The following is a 21,995-nucleotide window of genomic DNA, read 5'->3' on the forward strand; positions in this document are numbered from 1 at the left end:
CGGCGATGGTTTCTTTACGGTCTCTGATTTCCTCCTCCTACTCACCCACCCGCCGATGTTGCGCGCGCACAGAAAGGGAAACACTTGAGGGCGGGAGAGAGCGGCTTTCAATCTGAAACCGGAAGTTCGGGTAGCGCGTCTCGGCGCTCCGCCCCCTTCCTCTCTACGGAAAAGTTCCAGAGCGCATGCGCGCGCCGTCTTTCCTCGGACGCTTCCAGAAGAAAGGGTTGACGTCTCGCGAGAAGACGCGCTGCCGAGGAAGGGGCCGGGAGGATCCACGCGGGACTCCGTCCATTCTTTCCGTTAGGCGGTGCGGCCGCGCTCGGCTTCTCCCTCCCTCCCTCAGGCGGCGTGAGGCGCTCCCGCTGCCCCTTTCGGCGCCATGTCGGCCATGGGGACTCTGGCGTTCGACGAGTACGGGAGGCCTTTCCTCATCCTGAAGGACCAGGAGCGGAAGACCCGCACGACGGGCCTCGACGCCCTCAAGGTACGAGGATGGGGATGAGGCCTACCAGCCGGCGCCTTCTTCCTCCCACACCCACTCGAGGGAAGGGCGTGTGTGGGAGCGAAGGGACTCCTCTCATTTTATTTCATTTATTTTGTGATTTAGAACTCGCCCTCCCTAGCCGAAGCCGGCTCAGAGCGGGTAACATCATATAAAAGCATTACAACATCAGTGCAAAAACTAAATTTTAATAAATTAAAATAATAAATTTTAAATAATTAAAATTTAAATTAAAATAATAAAGTCCCAATTAAAACATAAAACAGAAAATTTCAAATGGCGCCTAACCACACGCGTGTTGGTGGATATTTGCAGCAGGCTACCCCTCCGTGTTGTTATGGCCTTCCATCTTGGCTGTACCCGTGAACCGGCAGGAGCCGTCTAGTGTGGTGTGCACGTTACAGTGGGCTCGCGTGTCGTCACTGCGTTCCTTGGTGCGGGTGTGTTGTGTGTTTGGATGGTTCTCAGGGCCCTGTTCACGAGTCCCAGGATACACGTGATTTTTTAATGTGTGTGTGAGTTGAGTGACTCGTGTCACGTTCAGCGTGTGCACAGCTGAATGCGTGGGTCAGAGCTGCCCGGGGAGGGTCCCCGGTTTCGTTTAAATGGATGTATGGAGGTTCACTGCAGCACGTGGCCAGTGTATGCAAAGTTGAATGCACCCCTTACACACACGCACGCTTTGCCAGGTGCTGCCCTGTGGTTTTGGGGTTTTTAATTAGCATGTGCTTGCATTTTCTTACAAAATTACGTATGTGAACTTACTGTGTGTACAGGGCTTTAGTCTAGTATGGATGGGGTGTGTGACTATGGATGTTGCAAAGTTGGCCACTGTGTGAACAGACTGCTGGACTTGATGGACCTTGGTCTGATGCAGCAGGGCTCTTATGTTCTTATGAGTATGAGTACACGTGTGTTTAGAAATGGCCACTATGGCCAATCTTTTATTTGGAAAAAGCAGAGTAATGCTTTGATTCAATCAAATTTGGATAATTTCCCACCCACCCCCTATTCCATTTATGAAGAAGGCATGAAAAGGGATGTAGTAAAAATAAATGACAAGAATGCCCATTGGGAAAAATGGGAAATTACTGAAGGCCCATTGGATCGAATGGAAGCCAAGAGTGCCAATTAACTATCAAAGGCTCCATTGAAATACATTACAGCACACAAAAGTCGCAAAGAAATGCGCAATGGATTTAGAGAAACCTGCTCTGGGCCTGGAATGACAGTCCCGGAGTACTGTGTCTACTTCCAGGAACAATCATATCACTCTGGAAGCTGTCATTCCAGAACCAGGACTGGAGATGTGAAGGCCTGGAAAAAAACCTGAAGAAACTTTTTTCAGTTTTTCAAACAAAATTGGACGTTTGGGGGAATACTGGAAAAAAAATCCTATTAAATATTTTCTCTTTTAGAATAAGTGGAATGCTTTTAAAGACAGGGTAAGCATGCAGTAGACTTATGCAGCTCTCAAATCCAAGATGCATTTCTGCACCTAGAAGGATACCTAATTTTCATGAACAGCTAGACTCGAGTCCAGCAGCACCTTAGAGACCAACAAGATTTTTGTGGCATAAGCTTTTGAAAGTCAAAGCTCCCTTCTCTTTGATTTTTGAAAGCTTATATCTCATATCTTGTTGGTCTCTAAGGTGCTACCAGACTCAAATCTAGCGGTTCTATTTCAGACTAACAAGTCTGCCATCTGAAAGTAATCTTCATCAGGGAGCATGCAGGGATCTCATTGGTTTTCAGCTGTTCATAAAAATAGCCCCAACACTGTAACAAAAGAAGAAGCTGTTTTTTATACCCCACGTTTCTCTACCGAAAGGATCCTCAAAGCAGCTTACAATCACCTCCCCCCCCCACAGGCATTTTGTGAGGTTGGTGGGGCTGAGAGAACTTTGACTAGCTCAGGGGTCGGCAAACTCATTAGTCAAAAGAGCCAAATATCAACAGTACAACGATTGAGATTTCTTTTGAGAGCCAAATTTTGTGTTACAGGGTGCCTTAAGAATTTCAGAAGTGTGTGTTACCAGTAGGCTTGTACTCTAATGCTTGCTAGAATAACTTGGGCAGTTTGAGAATGACAGAAATATTTAGTGTGAAGGAGTGCTAGATAGGGAAGTGTTAATTATCCCTGGTATCTGCATCCCAGCCCCTACCTCTAGCCTGTGATTCCAAGTGTTCTTTGAGACCATTTCATTATGGGAAGTGTCTCCACGCATAGAAATAGATTTTTAAAAATAAAAACAAATGTAGAACAGATGTTCTGAAAGTGATGATGTTGTGTCTTTGAAGCTTAAACATTTGCGCAAAAACAGTGATTAACGGAACAAGATATTATTTCTTATTTGACGAAGCCCGGTTAAATGTACTTGCAACCTTGTATTTTAGTAATAATTACTCTCTTTTTTTAAATAGTCTCACATAATGGCCGCTAAGGCAGTTGCAAACACACTCCGAACATCACTTGGGCCCAATGGTAAGCATCAAGATTTCATAACTGTAAACTTTTAGTCTTTTTGTTTGTAAGGCTTTTTCTACTTACTTTGACGTTCACTGGTTTTTTTTTTTTTTTGCAGGTCTTGATAAAATGATGGTTGACAAGGATGGTGAAGTGACAGTGACAAATGATGGCGCTACCATTTTGAGCATGATGGATGTGGACCATCAGATTGCTAAACTTATGGTTGAGCTGGCTAAATCTCAAGATGATGAGATTGGGGATGGAACCACAGGAGTTGTTGGTAAGCTTAGGTTGTGCAAGTCCTGTTGTAGTATCGCAACTTATAGTGACTTCCAGTGACAGATTATTTTAAAAGTAAATGCAAGTATAAAATACACTAAATGCTGGATAATGATCAGAGACCATTGTATGTTCCGAGCAGATACTTGAGTATATTTTTCATATTCTTGGTTGGGTGCTGATTATAAAACCAGAACCATTGTGACCGAATGTTAGAGAATCCAAGCAGGCTATACCTACCTTGTCCTTACCTTTTAAGAGCTGAGGACTTCAGTTTACTACAGGTAATCATGTGCTACTGCAGAAAAAGCCGGTAGCCTGTTGATTATTGTAACAATAGAACTGCCCTGATTATCCATCTAGAAAAGGTCCTATAGAGTTGTTTCACAAAGTCCTGCATTAACAATACTTTTTAAAACAACAAAAACAAAGAATTAGGCTATTGAACATTCTGAAAAAATTTATATAACCTGTGCCAGTGAGCAAGATTTTGTGTTCAGGAATTCCTGGCTACTTGCCTTATTCTTAGAACTAGTTGTAAAAAATTTTGTAAGCTGCTTAAAGTGTTTTGTCAAGTAAGGAGGGTTATTAAAAATGTAGCATATTGTCATGCACTTGTATTTGCAAGGCAGGATAATTAGTTTTTTAAATCTGGTTTTCATCAATTTTACAGTGCAGCTTTAATAAATATTTCTTTACAAATCAGCTTAATTTAAAATAAAATCTGAGCTTAATGCAAAACTGAGTGGATAACCCTTGAACATCTGACTTTATGAAAGGTTGCTTTTCTTTGTAAAGAGGACTGTTCGGAGAACAAGATTGTCCCTCATCAGACACCACAGTAGTTCATATGCTTATATGGTTTGATAGGAGAGGGCCAGAGACCAGCAAGTCACAGCAGATGCTGGCCGTCCATATGGCTAACCTTTAATTTCTACTTGTGCCTAATAACTACCTGATTTGAAATCACCACATAGTTAAAAATGTTCTTATTATGTGTTATAAGAAATCATGTACTCTATCATTTTGAGTGGAGGGTGCAACTCTGGTAAGCAAACGATATCCATATTTTACTTTAAGCTGTTGTCGTTTGTTCTTGTAGTTCTGGCAGGTGCACTACTGGAACAGGCAGAACAGCTGTTGGATCGTGGCATTCATCCTATCAGAATAGCAGATGGTTATGAACAGGCTTCTCACATTGCCCTTGAACATTTGGACAAGATCAGTGACAGTTTTCCTGTTGACCCAGAGAATACTGAGCCCCTCATTCAGACGGCAAAGACAACTCTTGGATCTAAAGTGTATGTATATATGAAATCCTATGAATTGGAATTTTGTTTTTGGTGTCTTGGAGGTGGTTAAGAATGCAGTCTTGAAGGGGGAGTAGATCTGTGATGGCTGAGGAGTCACGCCTCTTCAGAGGCTTCTTGCTTTATTTTTAAAGCAAAAAGGGGGGAAATGCCCCATGGAAAACAGCGAGGCTGCACCACCAAAAAAGGCAGCACAGTCCCGCTGCCGTTCAAGAGGGCGTTCCTGGGGTGAAAGGGTTGTGGAAGCTGTCTAAAGGCAGCTCCATCCCCAGGAACACCCCCCCTTCATGCCGGTTTGGGCTTTCCCTTCTGGGAAAGCCTTGCAGGCATGGCTGCACTGGCAGTGGGGGCCAGCAGTGCCTGGACTCTGGCGTGTTTGCCCCCATGCTGGCGTAGATGCCACCTTATTCCGTGATAAGGTGGCACCTCGCTGGCATGGGGTCATGCCGGCTCCAAAGGAGCATTTCCCCTCCCTTCAGAAATGGTCTGCCTGAGTTTCTCTGTAAAATAGTGGTCACTGTATAATAAAAAAAAGGAGCCCCGTGGTGCAGCGTGGTAAGCTGCAGTACGGCAGTCCAAGCTCTGCTCACAACCTGAGTTAGATCCCAACGGTAGTCAGTTTCAGGTAGCCGGCTCAAGGCTGACTCAGCCTTCCATCCTTCCGAGGTCGGTAAAATGAGTACCCAGCTTGCTGGCGGTAAAAGGGAAGATGACTGGGGAAGGCACTGGCAAACCACCCTGTAAACAATGTCTGCCTAGTAAACGTCGGGATGTGACATCACCCCATGGGTCAGGAATGACCCGGTGCTTGCACAGGGGACCTTTACCTTTATATAATAAAAAAGAGTTATTGAGTAGGTTAGCTACTTTACCAGTATTTACTTGCAACTGGAATGCTGTGTGTTGGTTGTAGTGGTGAGTGATTGGGAGGAGGGAATTTGGTATTATAACTTTTTGTTGAATGGTTGTCTGGTGAATTGATCAAATATTCAGTGCTAAGTGGACATCGTGGTTCATATTCCTGTTACAGCAAGCAAATAATAAGTGTGTAAACTGGTGTAGTTTTCAGTGTTCTTTTTATTCCATAAAATTGGTAATTTGTTTTGGCAAGATTGTGATGGCCACTGAGTTTAGTGTTGAGGCAGACTGACATAGTTTAAGATACATGTTTTTAAATGACCATCTAACTCAGCGTTACCTGTTATTTGTTTACCCACTTCAGTTTGTGTTTTATTATCTGAATTAGCTGAAATGAAGCTTCCTTTTGTATCTAGAATAAATCGTTGCCACAGACAGATGGCAGAAATAGCTGTAAATGCAATACTGACTGTGGCAGATATGGAACGCAAAGATGTTGACTTTGAATTGATAAAAGTCCAAGGCAAAGTTGGTGGTAGACTGGAAGATACCCAGCTGATAAAAGGTGTGATTGTAGATAAGGACTTCAGCCATCCCCAGATGCCTAAAGTGAGTGATCTTTTTTTGGTTAATAAGGGGTATAGGTTTCTGAATAAAGTCTGCAGCTCTTGGGATTTCCTTGTTCCTTGCCTTATTTCATCATCTCTCTTCAAAATAATGACTTAATTTTTTTTTAATTGTTTCAGACACATATGGATTGTTATTGAAGCAACTTTCTAATTTGGTCACTAGATATGGTATTACAATTTAAATTGTAACGGTCTCTTTCCTAGGAAGTTCGTGATGCTAAAATTGCCATTCTGACTTGTCCATTTGAGCCTCCTAAGCCAAAAACTAAACATAAGCTTGATGTAACATCTGTGGAAGACTACAAAGCATTGCAGAAATATGAGAAGGAGAAGTTTGACGAGATGGTGAAGCAGGTTAGCGTTGCCTTTGTGCTTTTTATGATATGCTCTTGTTATAGAAACCTTAACTGAAGGCTTTTTAAAAGTGGCATGAAACTCCCTCTCAGTATTCCAGTAGAAAAGAGCAAGAGTCTAGTAGCACCTTAACGACTAACAAAATTCCTGGCAGGGTATGAGCTTTCGTGAGCCACAGCTCACTTCTTCAGATATTTCTGAAGAAAGCTCATGCCCTGCCAGAAATGTTGTTAGTCTTTAAGGTGCTATTGGACTCTTGCTCTTTTCTACTACTGTTGACAGACTAACATGGCTACCGATCGTGATCTATCTCAGTATTCCAGTCATTCTTGACTGTGTTGTCAAATAACGTCTCTTAATCAGTTGTATTAAGAGTGGTTATTTTATACAAGGGGTGCGAACTCCACATCAGAAAGCTAAATACCGTGTCTATGTAAACTGCAAATAAAGTAAATCTGCATGATCCTGTTTTTGAAGTCATGGAGAGAATTGTACTATCCAGAGCACTGAAGTCTTACTCTCAACCACTAGAAAACTTATTCATCTGCACCTTTTGTTTTATAGATTTAAGTGCACATTACCTATCTCACTGTTTGAATGATGGGGGTGCACCACAAATGCCCCTCCATTGGTCCTTTAACTCCTTCCCCTTAGCTCTGTTGCTAGGGGACTCTGGACAAATAGTTCATATAGTCTATAGGTCATTGTGACTTGAGAGCATACACGCAGCAATCAGCAGGCTGCTCTGTGGAATCTCATGCTTTTTTCAGACTCCTCACTGTACCAAGATTACCAATCTTGCCTTTCTGCTTAATTGCACTGCAATGAGAAGAGCAAGTCTGTATTCTCATAAGCGTTATTTTTCAGTTCTCGTTACCACCATCACCCCAGCAGCAGCAACCATTGCTGTGCTTATGAGGTGAGGTTGAGAGGGGAAAATAACTCTGAATGCTGGGCTCACACATTAGATACTCTCACGAGGATTGGGGGTCAACTGAGATGTAGGGGAGGTAACAGTCAATTATTTCTTTCACAACTCTCCTTAACCAGCGGAATCTCTGTGCCACTCTCTCTAGTCTCCCCATTGAGAAAAAAAAATAACATTCATGGGGCCTCTTGTGAGTTGCTTGTTCTAAAAGGGAATTTGTTCAGGCATCTGTTCTTTGCTTTCCTTCCCATTCTTGATCTTCCCAAAGCAAGAGACCAGCTCGGCCTAAGAGCTTTTCTTCTGTGGCAGAAGTTCTGTCTCCCCCTACTTCTAGTAAAACTTTCAGTCAAAACAGAATTCAGCCCTCCTTTGTGTGGTTCCTGATGGCCATTGAGTTGGACTGACCTCAGTCTTCTGCTCACGGACACCTCTCTCCTTGGGTTCTTTTGGGTCCTGGCATTGCCCCGGATATAAGAGAGGTTTTTAAGCACTTGTTGAGGAACTTTCTGCATGGCTGGGAAGTTGTCTTGGCTAGCATGTTTATTACCGACTGAGCCGATTGTAGGATGTGGCAGAAGACCCTTGGGGAAAGAATCTGCCAGGCAAAGTGTGTGGGATGAGCGAGACAGGACGTTGGCTGGTTACAGTGAGATACCTGGAGTCACAACATGGATAGAATCAACAAGGCAGTGCAGAGCCAGAGGACAGACTGCCCTTCTGTCAGATCCAGGTAGGGGCCAAGTCACCGTCTCCCCCCCCCCTTGGAATCTTCAAAAAACAGCAGCTGTGGGGCATCACAAGAGAGGGGGGCTGTAATAGAGGCACTGCCACAGGCCTTCTAGAATATATCATCAGTCTTAAGGGACAGAAACTTGGGTTTTAAAATGTGAGATACCCAATAAGTTGACTGTTAAAGGTGCAGAAGGACAGGATGTGCATAGCCCGTTACACCACTTCAAATTCATGTATAACAGGAAATGGAAATACTCCGTACAGAATTTCAAAAGTAGTCTGTATTGTTGGTGTAATTTCTAATATGAGATTTCATTGAAGTGGCAACTGAGTACAACAAGATTTTCTGATTGATGCCTGGCAAATAATCAGGAACACTAGCTTCAAAGTTAAGTTTGTGTTGGGCCTGCCCAGTGCTTGGGATGAGACACCACTGTGAGCCCCATTTAAGCCCCTCTGACCTTTCTGAAAGGAATAGGAGGATATAAGTGTAATATTCTTATTCCCCTCCCCTGCAAACCCAGAGTCAGTACTGCTAAATTATGTTATTAATATTCCTAGTAATCTTCAAATGGTAGCCTTAGACAATGGATTAGCAAGTAAAATATTAAATAGATAATGGGATATACAAAAACATTTCAGTTTAAAAGAAAAGTAGCTGCTTATTCCGATACCACATTAGACATTATTTTCTTTGCTGCAAGAGCTAACGAAGAGACTCTATATGATGCATATGCATCAATATCTGATAACAAATATAATTTCTCTGCATCCGAGTGTGTATTGATACCGGATAATACTCCTGCCTAAATTTTTGTCCTGGGGCCTGCATACAGTAGGCAAAATAGGATGTAATGAGGCAAGTCCTCCAGAATTGAGGGTCCACAAATACAGACATGTTGATCCCTTGGTGTTCAAAAGTAGCACCCCGCCAATAAAGCTGTTGGCATAATTTGGAAGCGTAATGATGTGAAGGACGCTCCAAGATTGTAATTTGTAATGTTGGCTAAATAGGGAGTTCTAAAGTGGTCATTTTTAATTGATTTGTACCACAGTGCTGCTTTTGATTTTAAAATTAATGATTGATTGATCAGTGCATCAGCTTTAAATACCTAGTCTCTAAGCTGGTGGTTATTGTTTGAAATTCCTAGAAGATCATCAGGGATGGAATAACGTAAAAACACTGTTAAGAAAGCCAAGGCACTTCGGGTCTTTAGGTAACAAAAAATTAAAAGATTGATAGCTAAGCAAATTAAATCTAAAGACTTTATTTCTCTTCCAGTGTTTTAACACCACAAAGTGAGTCTGAGCCCTGAGAGAAGGAAGACCTGTTTCTGGTCTCATCAGGGCAGCTGGAGACCCCTTGGGAAGAGCTCAAATGTGCCTGGGGAATTGATTTTGGATTACTTCCAGACTAGATAGAATGTCCTGATTCCAACTTCATCCTGTCTTTGAGATCTTTGTGAGGAACCAGTCTGGTCCGTTATTAAATGATACCTGTTAGGTGCATTCTATTTCCTCTTTTTTTGATTGCATAGCTGATGAAGCCCATAGCGAAATGTGGTCACATGATCTAGATAACATGTCCTATCAATGAAGCTATGGATTAATTCTTGATGTTTGTTCCCAAGCCTTCTGTCTACTTCTTCCTGCAAAAGAGAAATACAAGATTATATAGAACAAGCATTTTCAAGCATTTTCTGAATACTTACCTTTGAACTTGTTATATCATATCAGTTTCTGATAATTGTTTGAATTGTCCAGGCTGGGAATTTTTTGTTGCATATATTTGTGCATTTTGCTGTTTGTATTTTTGCTTATTTCACCTTTTCACTTGTCACTTTAATATATTTATATCATATTGTTCTTGCGTGCTGTTTCCGGTTTGCCTTGCCTACTATACAGCACGGAGCCTTTCCTTTTTTTTCTTGGTGGCATTAACGACATACCAAAATAATGCTCATGTTCCCAAATAGGACTCATTATGGTCACAAGGGTTGAATAGAGGATGGCTCTGGCAATAGAATTACTAGAATTAGAACCATGATCACTCAATGCTGGCATTTTTGTTTTTTATACTTACGTGATAGTATGTAATGAGTAAGTTTTAAAAACTTTGTACTTGCTGGGTATATTTTTGTTTTTTGTGTTGTAGTTTAATACGTTTTAATATTGTTTTTAGATCAAAGATACTGGCGCAAACCTAGCTATTTGCCAGTGGGGGTTTGATGATGAGGCCAACCACTTGCTACTGCAGAATGAGTTGCCTGCTGTCCGTTGGGTTGGTGGACCAGAAATAGAAGTAAGTAAATGGCTTGATGATTCCTCTTTTTCTGTGTCCTGTGAGGTTCTTCTACTTTCACAGCTTTACCTGGTTGCTTTCAGCTGATCGCCATTGCCACCGGAGGGCGCATTGTTCCTCGATTTTGTGAGCTCACACCTGAAAAGCTAGGCTTTGCTGGTATCGTCCGGGAGATCTCCTTTGGGACTACAAAAGACAAAATGCTGGTCATTGAGCAGTGTCAGAATTCCAGAGCTGTGACCATCTTTATTAGAGGTGGAAACAAAATGGTGAGTTCAAAAATTTCATTGGATAGCTTGACCAGCTGTTGTCTGCAATTTTTGTGAAGTTTCTTTGTGAAGTTTCTTATCTGTTTGTAAGAAGGAGTGATGATTCTCTCTGCTAATGCATCTTGAACTTTAGAAATGAGAAAACGTAAGTATTCAAAGTTTTGGAAAAGGTTATTGCAGACTGGCATTAGAGATTTGAGTGCTGGGCTGCTGTTAACCTAACCTGATTGCTTTCACTTTGCTTGAAGTGAAGGTTAACAGTGATGGTGTTGATTGATCAACAAAAAGATCTTATGGATGGGTGTCAGCTGACTTAAAGCTCACCAGTTCTCTTGCTTTATGCAGGTATACTGACATACTCAGGAACATCGGTTCAGGGGGACTCTAGAAACAAAGCCGCTTAAAATTTTAAGTGTGAATACCCTGGAAAGTGTTTGAATTTTGGCACTTAAATATTATACTGGTTAGACTGTCACACCAGACTTCCCCAAGTCTAAACACACAGTTTGAGGCTTCCTAATTGGAACTCAGGCTTGAAAGTAGTAATAGGATGCATTAACTTTTTTTGGATTCTATTCCCTTAAAGAGAGAAGAAGAGTTGGTTTTTATATGCCGACTTTCTCTACCACTTAAGGGAGACTCAGACTGGCTTACAATCTCCTTCCCCTCCCCACAACAGACACCCTGTGAGGTAGGTGGGGCTGAGAGAGCTCTAACAGCTGTAACTTGCCCAAGGTCACCCAGCTTGCTTCATGTGGAGGAGTGGGGAATCAAACTCAGTTCTCCAGATCAGAATCCAGCGCTCCAAACCACCGCTCTTAACCACTACACTATCCTGGCACTGTAGTCAACTTTCCTCCTTTCTTGGAAGCAACAGAATGCTACTTTGGGGTGGGTGATGTCTCTGTAAAAGATTCTTTGTTGTATTCATATTCCGTGCCATAAAAGACTTCCATGTTTCTTCTTCTGCTCCCTGTTTCATTCTTTCATTGCCCTACAGTACTTTCTAGCTGAGAGTCTTGCTGTTCTTGCAAATGGAGGCATAACTGAGGGCTTGCTTCAGCCCCCACTCTTTTTAACTCAGGCCCTCATCTCTGGAATGCTGAGGCCACTGGGCTTCTTTACAACATTAGCCTTGGTTCCATTTGGCATTCTCTCTCTCCTCATGGCTTGAATGTAATCCAAAAAGATTACTGCATCCCTACGAGAGCCAGCGTGGTGTAGGGGTTAAGAGCGACAGACTCTAATCTGGAGAACCGGGTTTGATTCCCAACTGAAGCCAGCTGGGTGACCTTGGGCCAGTCAAAGTTTACTCAGAACTCTCTCAGCCCCACCTACCTCAAAAGGGGAGGCGATAATAAGCCACTTTGAGGTAGAGTACAGTAGCGAAAAGCTGGGTATAAAAACCAGCCCTTCTTCTACTGGCCCACATCGCCATCAGTCACAATTTGTGAAAGCTATTTTTAGTTGCATTAGCTCTGTTTTGATACAACTAATCCTTTTCTTCCTTTTGTTTGCCTCAATATGAGCAGTAAAGAACTGTTACAAGCAGACAAGGTTGTCTTCTGTTTGCGCACATCCACCTAAGTGCTGTACAGTATTTTTTTTTAAAAAAACTTCTGAAAACCAGCAACAACAACATCTGGGGATGGGGACGGGGTATTCCACATAATCATCTCCCAGGGCTGTCATCAGTCCCAGCGAGGTGTAGTGGTTAAGAGTGGTGGTTTGGAGTCGTGAGCTCTAATTTGTAGAACTGGGTTTGATTCCCCACTCCTCCACATGAGTGGCGGATGCTAATCTGGTGAACCGGGTTGGTTTCCCCACTTCTACACATGAAGCCAGCTGGGTGACTTTGAGCTAGTCACACTCTCTCAGCCTCACAGGGTGTCTGTTGTGGAGAGAGGAAGGGAAGGTGATTGTAAGCTGGTTTGATTCTTCCTTAAGTGATAAAGTTGGCATATAAAAACCAACTCCTCTTCTTCATTACCAAAATTTGAAGGTTTACAATAAACCTTTTTGCTTTGGAGGCCTGTTAGGCAGAAAGGAGGCATACAAATAAGAACAATAATAAGTCTGTATTAAAGCTGAATTCTTAAGTACAAAGCAGTACAATTTGGTGATTCCTAGCAGAAACATCCCAGTCAGGCCAGATGAGTTGCAGTATCCATCTGACCTCCTGCCAGGTGCAGTTCCTGGCCTCTGAGGGAAAAGGGGAGGCAGGGCAAGAGTGTCTTGCGTCTAGATGGAGAGAAGCCATGGTGGAAGAATTTGCATTGGGTTCCTAGAGCATTGCATTGGCTCTGATAGTGCCAGTTCTCCCTTAGGAGCACGTGATAGAAGCCCCTGAAAAGGAAAGGTCAAGCACAAGTAACCTTGTCACTTGATCAGATGACAACTTAAAGAATTGCCAATGCTAGCTTATATCTTTTGGGATTGTCTGTTCTCTTTTGAAACACGGATGTTACACCTCTCACCTCTTTATATGTTTACCCTTTTATCCTGTAATTGAAGATCATTGAAGAAGCCAAACGATCCCTTCATGATGCTTTGTGTGTAATCAGGAATCTTGTTCGTGACAACCGCATTGTTTATGGTGGGGGTGCTTCTGAGATCTCCTGTGCGCTGGCTGTCAGTGAAACAGCAGACAAGGTAAGTGAGGGAGAAAAACTGGTTACTGACATGTAGATCAGAAGATGGCATAATCATGTTGAAATGCTACCCTGAACGCTTAATTCTGGTGCAGAATTGAGCTTTTCACCGGTCAAAAAGATTTAGTTGACTGATTGAATGCTGTCAAATGTTCTATTTTTAAAATGTTGACTTGATTACATGGCCAAAAGGTACTTAATTGTTAACAAGTTTTTGCATTTACAATGATAACACAAGGAAGTTAGTGGACTGTTAATTATTGTCATGTTTTTCTACATATGAACAAATCGCTGAACCACTCTTTTCGGCTTTTATCCTGGGTACAGCTCACAGCCCCAGAACTCCAAAAGTTTTTTTTAAAAGTGAAGTGGACACAAACAGTAATTGCAACTATGAGAAGTAAGGTAGTTGTGCTAAGTAGATAGCAGGCCAGTTCTTTTAGACCTTGTGGGAGCTTTATAGATTCAGGTGGTTGGATCACACGGAGAAGGTTCTCTGGTTTCTTCAGGAAGCCCAACAGAGTTATGGATGGTCCTAGCCAGTGACCTGCTCCACTGATTAGGTTGCTTATTGTTTGGAGGTGCCTGCAGTTAAAGCTGTTGCCAGGTTTGTCCTGAGAGCTGTAGGGTTCTGGGTGAGCAGCCCTTGCTCTTTCCTTAGCTAACAAATAGCACTATATTTGATTTCCCCCCCTCTTGATTAAGTAAGCTGCAATCTTTCTTGACTTCATTGAATATTTGGCAGTATTTGACTGATCAAATGTTAGGTGGTCTGTTGACTGGTGTACTAACTCTGGCTAATGATTGTGGCTTTAGTGAAGCATACACAAATTGTGGTAGTTTGTTTGAATCAGTATTTAGCTGGTCATGGATTGACAGCAGTGGACCATGGTCACGTGGATTAATAAATCTTTAATTTTTTCTCCAAATGGTTTTGTTTCTGCAAAGCTGAGGACTTTTGTGGTTACAAGAAATCTTCAAATTAATTGGGCACCTGACCTCAGTTAGGTTGCTTTTTTTTCACCTCAAGAATTTTGGGAGCCAGTGTGGACCAGTACGTAGGTTGCTGGGAGTCGGGTCCTTACTGTCCTTGAAAATCACTGGTGCGACTTGGGACTAATCACTCTCTTTTAGCTTAAGATTTGTGATAGGATGGTTGGGATGAGAAGACTAGGTACTTTGCCCTGAGTTCCTTAGAAGAAGGGTGAGAAATCAAATTAAAATGTGCTTGAGATGGTATAGCCAGGCCTGGATCTTGTGTAAAAAACATATAAAAATGCAAAGTACTTGTAAGGGCAGAAAATCTTTGCCATGGTTGCAGGAGAGAATTCAGAGTTAAAACAGAAATTCCAGATGCCTTGCCATCATACAAATAGTTTCTGTTCTGTCGGACATCTCAGTAAACTTCCTCCTTTAATTATTTTGGATTGAGGAATTAAGTTTGTGGTATAGGGGATATTTTTTGTAGACTGGAAAGGAGAACTAATTTGAAAAGAAGAACTAATGTAAGAAGTAGGTATTGATGCTTAATAAAAGTGGTAACAATGGAAAATCTAAGTAGCATTATATAATTTTAAAGTAGGATGGTGCAGCTAATAATTAGAGGAATGATTGCTTAAGAATTTTTGTGGTCCATCCTGTTCTGCTTGGTTACTGGATTGTAGCCTTTGGTTAGAGCATATACAGATGGTTCACTGGGAATCATATTTCATCCATGGGGTTTTTAACTAGCTGTATTCCAGTTTCTTGGGACTCAGAATGAAGATGTGTACTAGAATCATTCTTATTCAGCTTTTTCATCAGCAAGTCCCTTAGTGAAGATTTTTCCTCTTGCCGTAGGGAAGTTCTGTTTTATGCAGACATGATCCACCTCTCACGCTCAAGTGATTGTTCTATGGTATTGGCTTGAGCTGTCTGACCATAAACTGTGTCCTCACCCTTTGGCCATACAATTTTACAGTGGCAATTGGATATCTACCCCAACCAAAGCAAGTAACTTTGTATGGTTATTTGAACATGTTACATGTTTTTTAAAACACTGTAATGTTACTACTTCTGAAGTCAAGCAATCAGTATAATTGGCTTACTTAGGTACTAGTGGGTTAGTAGGGTATGCAGATAAGGCTGTTGCAGATTGGGGACACATTCTGTAAAAAGATTTGCATCCTGTGGGTATCAGTCAAATTCCTTTCTGTCTTTTAAGAGTTTTCCACTGAGGTTACCAGAGAGGGCAAACGTATGGCTCTCACTTAGGCAGCCTGTTTTTCAGCATCAGTTGTGCCCCTTAAAAATTTTCCAGCACTTTCTTGGAAGCAGGAACCCTCTCAGGTTGGGGGGGATTAATGTGCATCCCAAAGGTGGCTACACCTTTTCCTTTTAAAACTGTTGTTCTCAGCTGCTTTTGTACTAAAAAGGTTCTTAATATTTGCTGTGCTAGTGCCCCTCTCTGGAGCAGTATGCCATGAGAGCTTTTGCCGATGCTCTGGAGGTCATTCCGATGGCACTTTCTGAGAACAGCGGGATGAATCCCATCCAAACAATGGCCGAAGTGCGAGCTCGCCAAGTGAAGGAGGACAACTCTGCTCTGGGTATCGATTGTTTGCACAAAGGGACCAATGGTAAGAGAGCTTTGATGTTCTGAGTGTTCTTTGTATTCTGATAGCGTCAGAATATTAAATATGAACTCTACTAACAATTGGACACCCTGACCTGGATGGCCCAGGCTAGCCTGATCTCGTCAGTTCTCAGAAGCTAAGCAGGGTCAGCTCTGGTTAGTATTTGGATGGGAGACCACCAAGGCCATCTGATTGTAGTATTGATGCACAGGCAGTTAAAAAAATGCCTGGAATATGCTACTCACCTGTGAGTCCTGGTTGCGCCCTCTCCCATCCCCATGAGTGGAATATCAAAGTGTTGCCAATTGCTGCTTGTTTCCAGTGTTGTTGATGAACATTTCGCAAAAGCGTCTCAAAATATGTCCCTACATTTAGCAAATTTAAATTTAAGCTGTTTTTAAAAACATGGCAGAGACCTTATGACAAACTGCCAAGTAGGGTGGGGGGTGGAGGAGCAAGGGCAGATTCAGTAAGTGTTCTTGTATTGGTGCCATTTAATTTCAGTGGATGCATTTAAATGTTTCTTCTCTTGGCAGATATGAAACAGCAGCATGTCATAGAAACATTGATTGGGAAAAAGCAACAAATCTCTCTTGCCACTCAGATGGTTAGAATGATCCTGAAGATTGATGATATCCGCAGACCGGGTGAATCGGAAGAATAACAGCATAAAACCCAGAAATGTGGCCACTGAGGCTGCCTCATCAGCCCGATGCTGGTACTTGCTCATAGGCGGCATTTGTTTCAGATTCTTAGTTAGATCAATAAATCACTTGTGGCTTTCAGAAGTATCACTGCATTTTTTAAGGTATAATGTATTTAAACGTGTAGTGTCTAGAGAAAGAGCTTAAATTATGTTGTTCACCTTCGTCATAGCTTTTCATTTGCTGTGTCTGGTCATCTCATGTTATTAGTACTAAAACGAATGTACACGATTTGTGATAACTGTCTCTTTCCTAATTTTTGCATCTCAGCTTAAAAACAAACATCGGTGCCTTGGGTTACTACAGAGGCTTTTGCAAGATTGGAATTAGGGAGGGCGGAGCTCAATATGGAAATAAAACTTTGGCTTGGATCCAACTGAGTGTCTGTGGGAACAAGGATTTCCACCCATGAAGCAGAACTTCATAGCCTTCCCCTCTCCTGCAGGTGAAAAAGGCCAGGAGGCAAGAAAGTCACATTCAGCAGGTGGAAACTGTTCATTGACACACTCAGCTGGATCCAAGCCATTGATCTGGAGAGAATGATGACTTGTGGATAAGAGGTTGGAGGATCATCAGTATGCTGATACTCAGATTTATATTCACACCTGACTCTGATTCCTTGCAATCTTGATGTTTGCTTAGTGCCTGGGTGTTTTCTGATCAACTAAGTCTATGAAAGGGATGGTGTTAAACTGGCCTCACAACAATGAGGAGTTCTGCCGTTGTGTATAGACTTGGCCGGTTCAGTTTATTCATGTTTGCTCTCTGGAGGGCAGCTCATGGAACCACTCAAGCATCTGGAATTGGGGCTCTGTCAGTGGCCAAGGAAACGTCTCATAAACTCTTGTGAGAAGGTAGAGACCCTGTCATATTTGAATCTAATCATTCATTCTTCGCTAATTGACAGAGCCAGCATGGTGTAGTGGTTAAGAGCGGTGGACTCTGATCTGGAGAATCAGGTTTGATTCCCCGCTCATCCACATGAGCGGTGGATGCTAATTGGTGAACCGGGTTGGTTTCCCCACTCTTACATATGAAGCCAGCCAGCCGACCTTGGGCTAGTCACACTCAGCCCCACCTACCTCACAGGGTGTCTGTTGTGGGGAGGGGAAGGGAAGGAAATTGTAAGCCGGTTTGATTCTTAAGTGGTAGAGAAAGTCTGCATATAAAAACCAGCTCTTCTACATTACGTATGGACATTGTAATGGCTGCCTCTGCCATCAAAGGCCGTGTGTACTGAAAACGGGTAGAGGCCATAGCTCAGTCATAGAGTGTACACTTTGTAAGTATTCTTAGCAGTTCTACTTTAAGGGGCTTGGGTAGGAGAGGTAGAAATAGCTGTTGGGGATCGCTGAGGACGCTTATTGCCCCATATAACAGGCCCATCTGGAAAAATGTAAAATGAGAGTGAACCCATATGCACTGCACATAAGCTCCCTGGAAAAGAGGATTGGAGAAAATGTGATAGCACTGCAGGAGATTTTATGGAGATGATGATGCAGATATTATATGTTTCTCTGTGCACATGCCTGAATTGGCCAACATTTGTTGATAGTTTCCCTAGGTCATTTCTGTACTTGCCCTCATATTAGACTTTTGAGGCACATCGCTTTCTGCTTTACAAATGGGAAAATAAACTGGCTGGGGGGACTGACCAGGAGTTTCACTCTGACTACCAATAAGGACAAAAAGGTCAGTGAGGATTTCAAAAACTTTATGCCTGGCTATTGTCGAAGGCTTTCACGGTCAGATTTCATTGGTTCTTGTAGGTTATCCGGGCTGTGTAACCGTGGTCTTGGAATTTTCTTTCCTGACGTTTCGCCAGCAACTGTGGCAGGCATCTTCAGAGTAGTAACACTGAAGGACAGTCTGTCCTTCAGTGTTACTACTCTGAAGATGCCTGCCACAGTTGCTGGCGAAACGTCAGGAAAGAAAATTCCAAGACCACGGTTACACAGCCCGGATAACCTACAAGAACCAATTTATGCCTGGCATTGACATATGGCTTCTTAACACTGCTACAGATTTCATGATGGCTGGACTGAGGGCCATATGGCCAAACAGGAAAGATGAGAGGGACATCTGGCAATGTTCCTACAAATCTAGCCATTGGATCTGCTTCCGCCTACCAAGAAAGATACTTTTTGGAGAGTGAAAAGCCAAATGAGTTCTGGTTTTCCAGAATCTGACCATAGGCATCAATCGTATTTTGTGTTCACCAAAGTCAGCTCTTCATTCCTATGAAAGCACTAATTGGGGAAAATCCATGATTTTGATAACTGCTGCTTGTTGGGGAGGCTGTCTGCTCTAGCGTACCTTGCCCAGGCTGAGGCAGGAATTAGGATTGCATCTGACATCGAGAGGTGGAAAAGGTACTGAGGCGAAATGCACAACTAGACTCCTGTGGTGCGTAGTGGTGAGTAGTCTACTGTGTAAAAATATTTGTTTAAGTCATATTAAGTGTAGCCAGGACTTAACAAGCTAGTTTTGTATGTGCAAAGAGTTTAATTCAAGCCTCTACTTTTAGTTTGAAGTAGTGCAGTCCGTGTAGGAATTTGCATGGGCTCGGAATGAGTGCAAACCAGATGGGCTTCTCTTTTCTGTACTTCTGCATAAAACTCTTTAGACATTAACTGAAACTGTTCCTCTTCATGTTTTGGATCCCTGTGAGTAGAGAAACTCGCCTGGTTTGTGCCCCTGCCTACAGTGTTGTTATGAGTCATTTTTTAAAAAAACTTCTATCTGCTTCTCTTTTCTCTTGTCAGCTGATGCATACATTTTCCAATAATACTAAATAGTTAACTGGGGCATCATTCATACCCCTGCTCTTCTCACATCTGGCAATTTGCTTGGCTTGTGTATTTCACTTGGGCCTCTGTAGTAACTTGCAGAGCCAAATAAATGTTTGAGGTCCCCCCTTTTGTTACCACACCCCCACAAACGCATGAACATACGTTCAGATTAATATGGGGAATGTGTTCAGATTAATGTGGGTTTGCACAGGAGTGGAAAACCAGGATCATTTACCCAAAGAGGTGGGTGTTAGTAACATGTTCAGCAGGAAAAGGACAATAAAGACAAGATTTTAAAGTTTTAAGAAGAAATACGGCATTCTACTGATAAATCTGCCATTGCAGTATGATGCATACCCAGGCTGCATAAGCCTTTCCCTCTTTCAGCTGTGGCTATAGCATGGCTCAGGTTGTGACCAAACTGGGTCTATGGTCTTCCACTGAGCAGCTTGGTCATCTGACTATACCAAAACACTAGGATTCAAATTAGGTAAGAAACAGATGCTGAAGAGGAAGAAATTGAAAGCTTTTATGGAAGCGTCTAGGAGAAATTGATCATGCACCTAAAAATGTGCTGACAGATGTGCTGACGCTAACCACTAAACCATGCTGTGTCCTAGAGTAACAGTTCAGTGTTGGTCAAACAGGTTAGCCGCCATTCACACCATGATAAATCAGCTCTAAAAGTGAGTACACAGAGGCAAGCATTGAGTGCTGGCACAAGTTTTAACAGAGCTCCCAGGAGCTGCTAGGAGCTAATGCTTCCCAAACTTGGTATATATGAGGCCATGATTTTTTGAGGAGGGATGAAAATGGGAGGGACCCTAAAAGCACACTTCATGTTTGCCTTGCTGAAAGGCAGCAGGGTTGCCTGTCCTCAGAAGTGGGCCTCTGCTACATCTCTGTTGGGGGTGGGGGGGTTGGCTCAGTGCTCCTGATTGAAAGGAAGCCTACTCTGAGCAGCGACTCAGGCAGAGACCCACAGGTGACTTTGGGGGCAAATCAGGTTTTGGGTTAGTCATACCTGCCACAGGACTATAAAGGCACCTTTATTTCTTGGGAGACCTTCACTGCCCTGAGAGCAGTGCCCCACAGGCTTCATGTGGAGGAGTGGGGAATCGAACCGGTTCTTCCGATGCTATTAACCACTACATCACGTTGGTTCTTTCTTTAGCACCAAAACTACAAAGATATTAAATAGTTGAGGCTAAAGTCTAAGGTTTCTTCTAGCCTCCTGCCCCAGCTTACAAAGATGGGAAAGAATGCATTGTAACTGCATTTGTGTTTTTGATTTATAATACTGTCACCCTGCATTATCTGCAAGGCTTGGGAGGGGGCTTCCTCACATAGATTAAGGCATAAATAAAACTGGAGTCCAGTAGCTTGCAAGCCTATATGTGGAGTCCCAAAGGGCTGCACCTGACAAAATAATCAGCGAGTTGTAGAAGCTTGAGCTGGTTTTGAGACTTGGAGCCAGTGTGGTGTTGTGGTTTGGAGCTGTGGACTCTGATCTGCAGAACCGGGTTTGATTAGCCTCCGCCGCTCATGTGGAGGAGTGGGGAATCTGATGAACTGGATTTGTTTCCCCACTCCTACACATGAAGCCAGCTGGGTGACCTTGGGCTAGTCACAGTTTTATTGAGAGCTCGCTCAGTCCCACCTGCCTCACAGGGTGCCTGTTGTGGGGAAGGGAAGGTGATTGGAAGAAGAGGAGTTCGTTTTTATAAGCAGACTTTCTCTACCACTTAAGGGAGACTCAAACCAGCTTACAGTCACCCTGTGAGGTAGGTGGGGCTGAGAGAGCTGTGACTAGCCCAAGGTCACCCAGCTGGCTTCATGTGTAGGAGTGGGGAAACCAACCCAGTTCACCAGATGAGCCTCTGCCGCTCATGTGGAGGAGTGGGGAATCAAACCTGGTTCTCCAGATCCGACTCCACCGCTCTTAACCACTACACCACGCTGGTAGAGAAAGCCAACTCTTCTTCTGGGGGTTGACTCCACATATTACTGGACAGTGCACGATGGACGTCATTTGCAACTGGGTCATCTTTTGTCTACACGGGAGAACCCAGTTGTGAACGATTGCTATAGGGCGACGATAGCACAATCCCCAATGATGTGTGGCTGCCTCCTGGTTTCCTTTTGTGGCAATATGGTTGCCAGCATCCAGGTGTGACCTGGAGATCTCCCAGAGTTACAACTGATCTCCAGACTTTTAATGTGCTAAAGCAAAGGATTTTAGATATTGAAAGTCAATCTGTATATTCTAATGCTGTAAGAACATGTTCACCGTTGTATTTTGGCATTTACCAGGTTCAAGACAAGCTACCAGACTATTTCTCAAATTTGACCTCTCCAATGCTAGGACACCAGTTTATGCTGGGCCGCTTAAACCTACTCCCGACAGCTATGACTAGAGGCAGATACACTAAAACTCCTTATGAAGAGAGAATCTGTGTTTGTTCAGACAACCCGAATCGTTAGCCCATGTCCTCTTACACTGTGACTTTCATGCACTCCCGTGAAAGAAATTTCTGCTACCATTACGCAAGGATAGTGTAGCACAAACAGATGTGGGCTTAGTGCGCTACCTATTA

General features: G+C 42.9%; 1 protein-coding gene across 1 annotated transcript; it reads left to right on the forward strand.

Moving 5' to 3' along the window:
- The first annotated feature begins 364 nt into the window (after nucleotides 1–364).
- On the forward strand, nucleotides 365–16,597 carry CCT5 (chaperonin containing TCP1 subunit 5). Its single transcript, XM_056862508.1, has 11 exons — nucleotides 365–487; nucleotides 2,930–2,990; nucleotides 3,091–3,255; nucleotides 4,357–4,555; nucleotides 5,839–6,031; nucleotides 6,256–6,405; nucleotides 10,248–10,367; nucleotides 10,451–10,636; nucleotides 13,151–13,288; nucleotides 15,725–15,905; nucleotides 16,439–16,597. Exons 1-11 carry the CDS (start codon nucleotides 383–385, stop codon nucleotides 16,564–16,566), a joined length of 1,626 nt encoding a protein of 541 aa, XP_056718486.1. The 5' UTR covers nucleotides 365–382; the 3' UTR covers nucleotides 16,567–16,597.
- Nucleotides 16,598–21,995: the final 5,398 nt, after the last annotated feature.

The sequence above is a fragment of the Euleptes europaea genome, chromosome 17, assembly GCF_029931775.1.
Source record: "Euleptes europaea isolate rEulEur1 chromosome 17, rEulEur1.hap1, whole genome shotgun sequence".
Lineage (NCBI taxonomy): Eukaryota > Metazoa > Chordata > Lepidosauria > Squamata > Sphaerodactylidae > Euleptes > Euleptes europaea.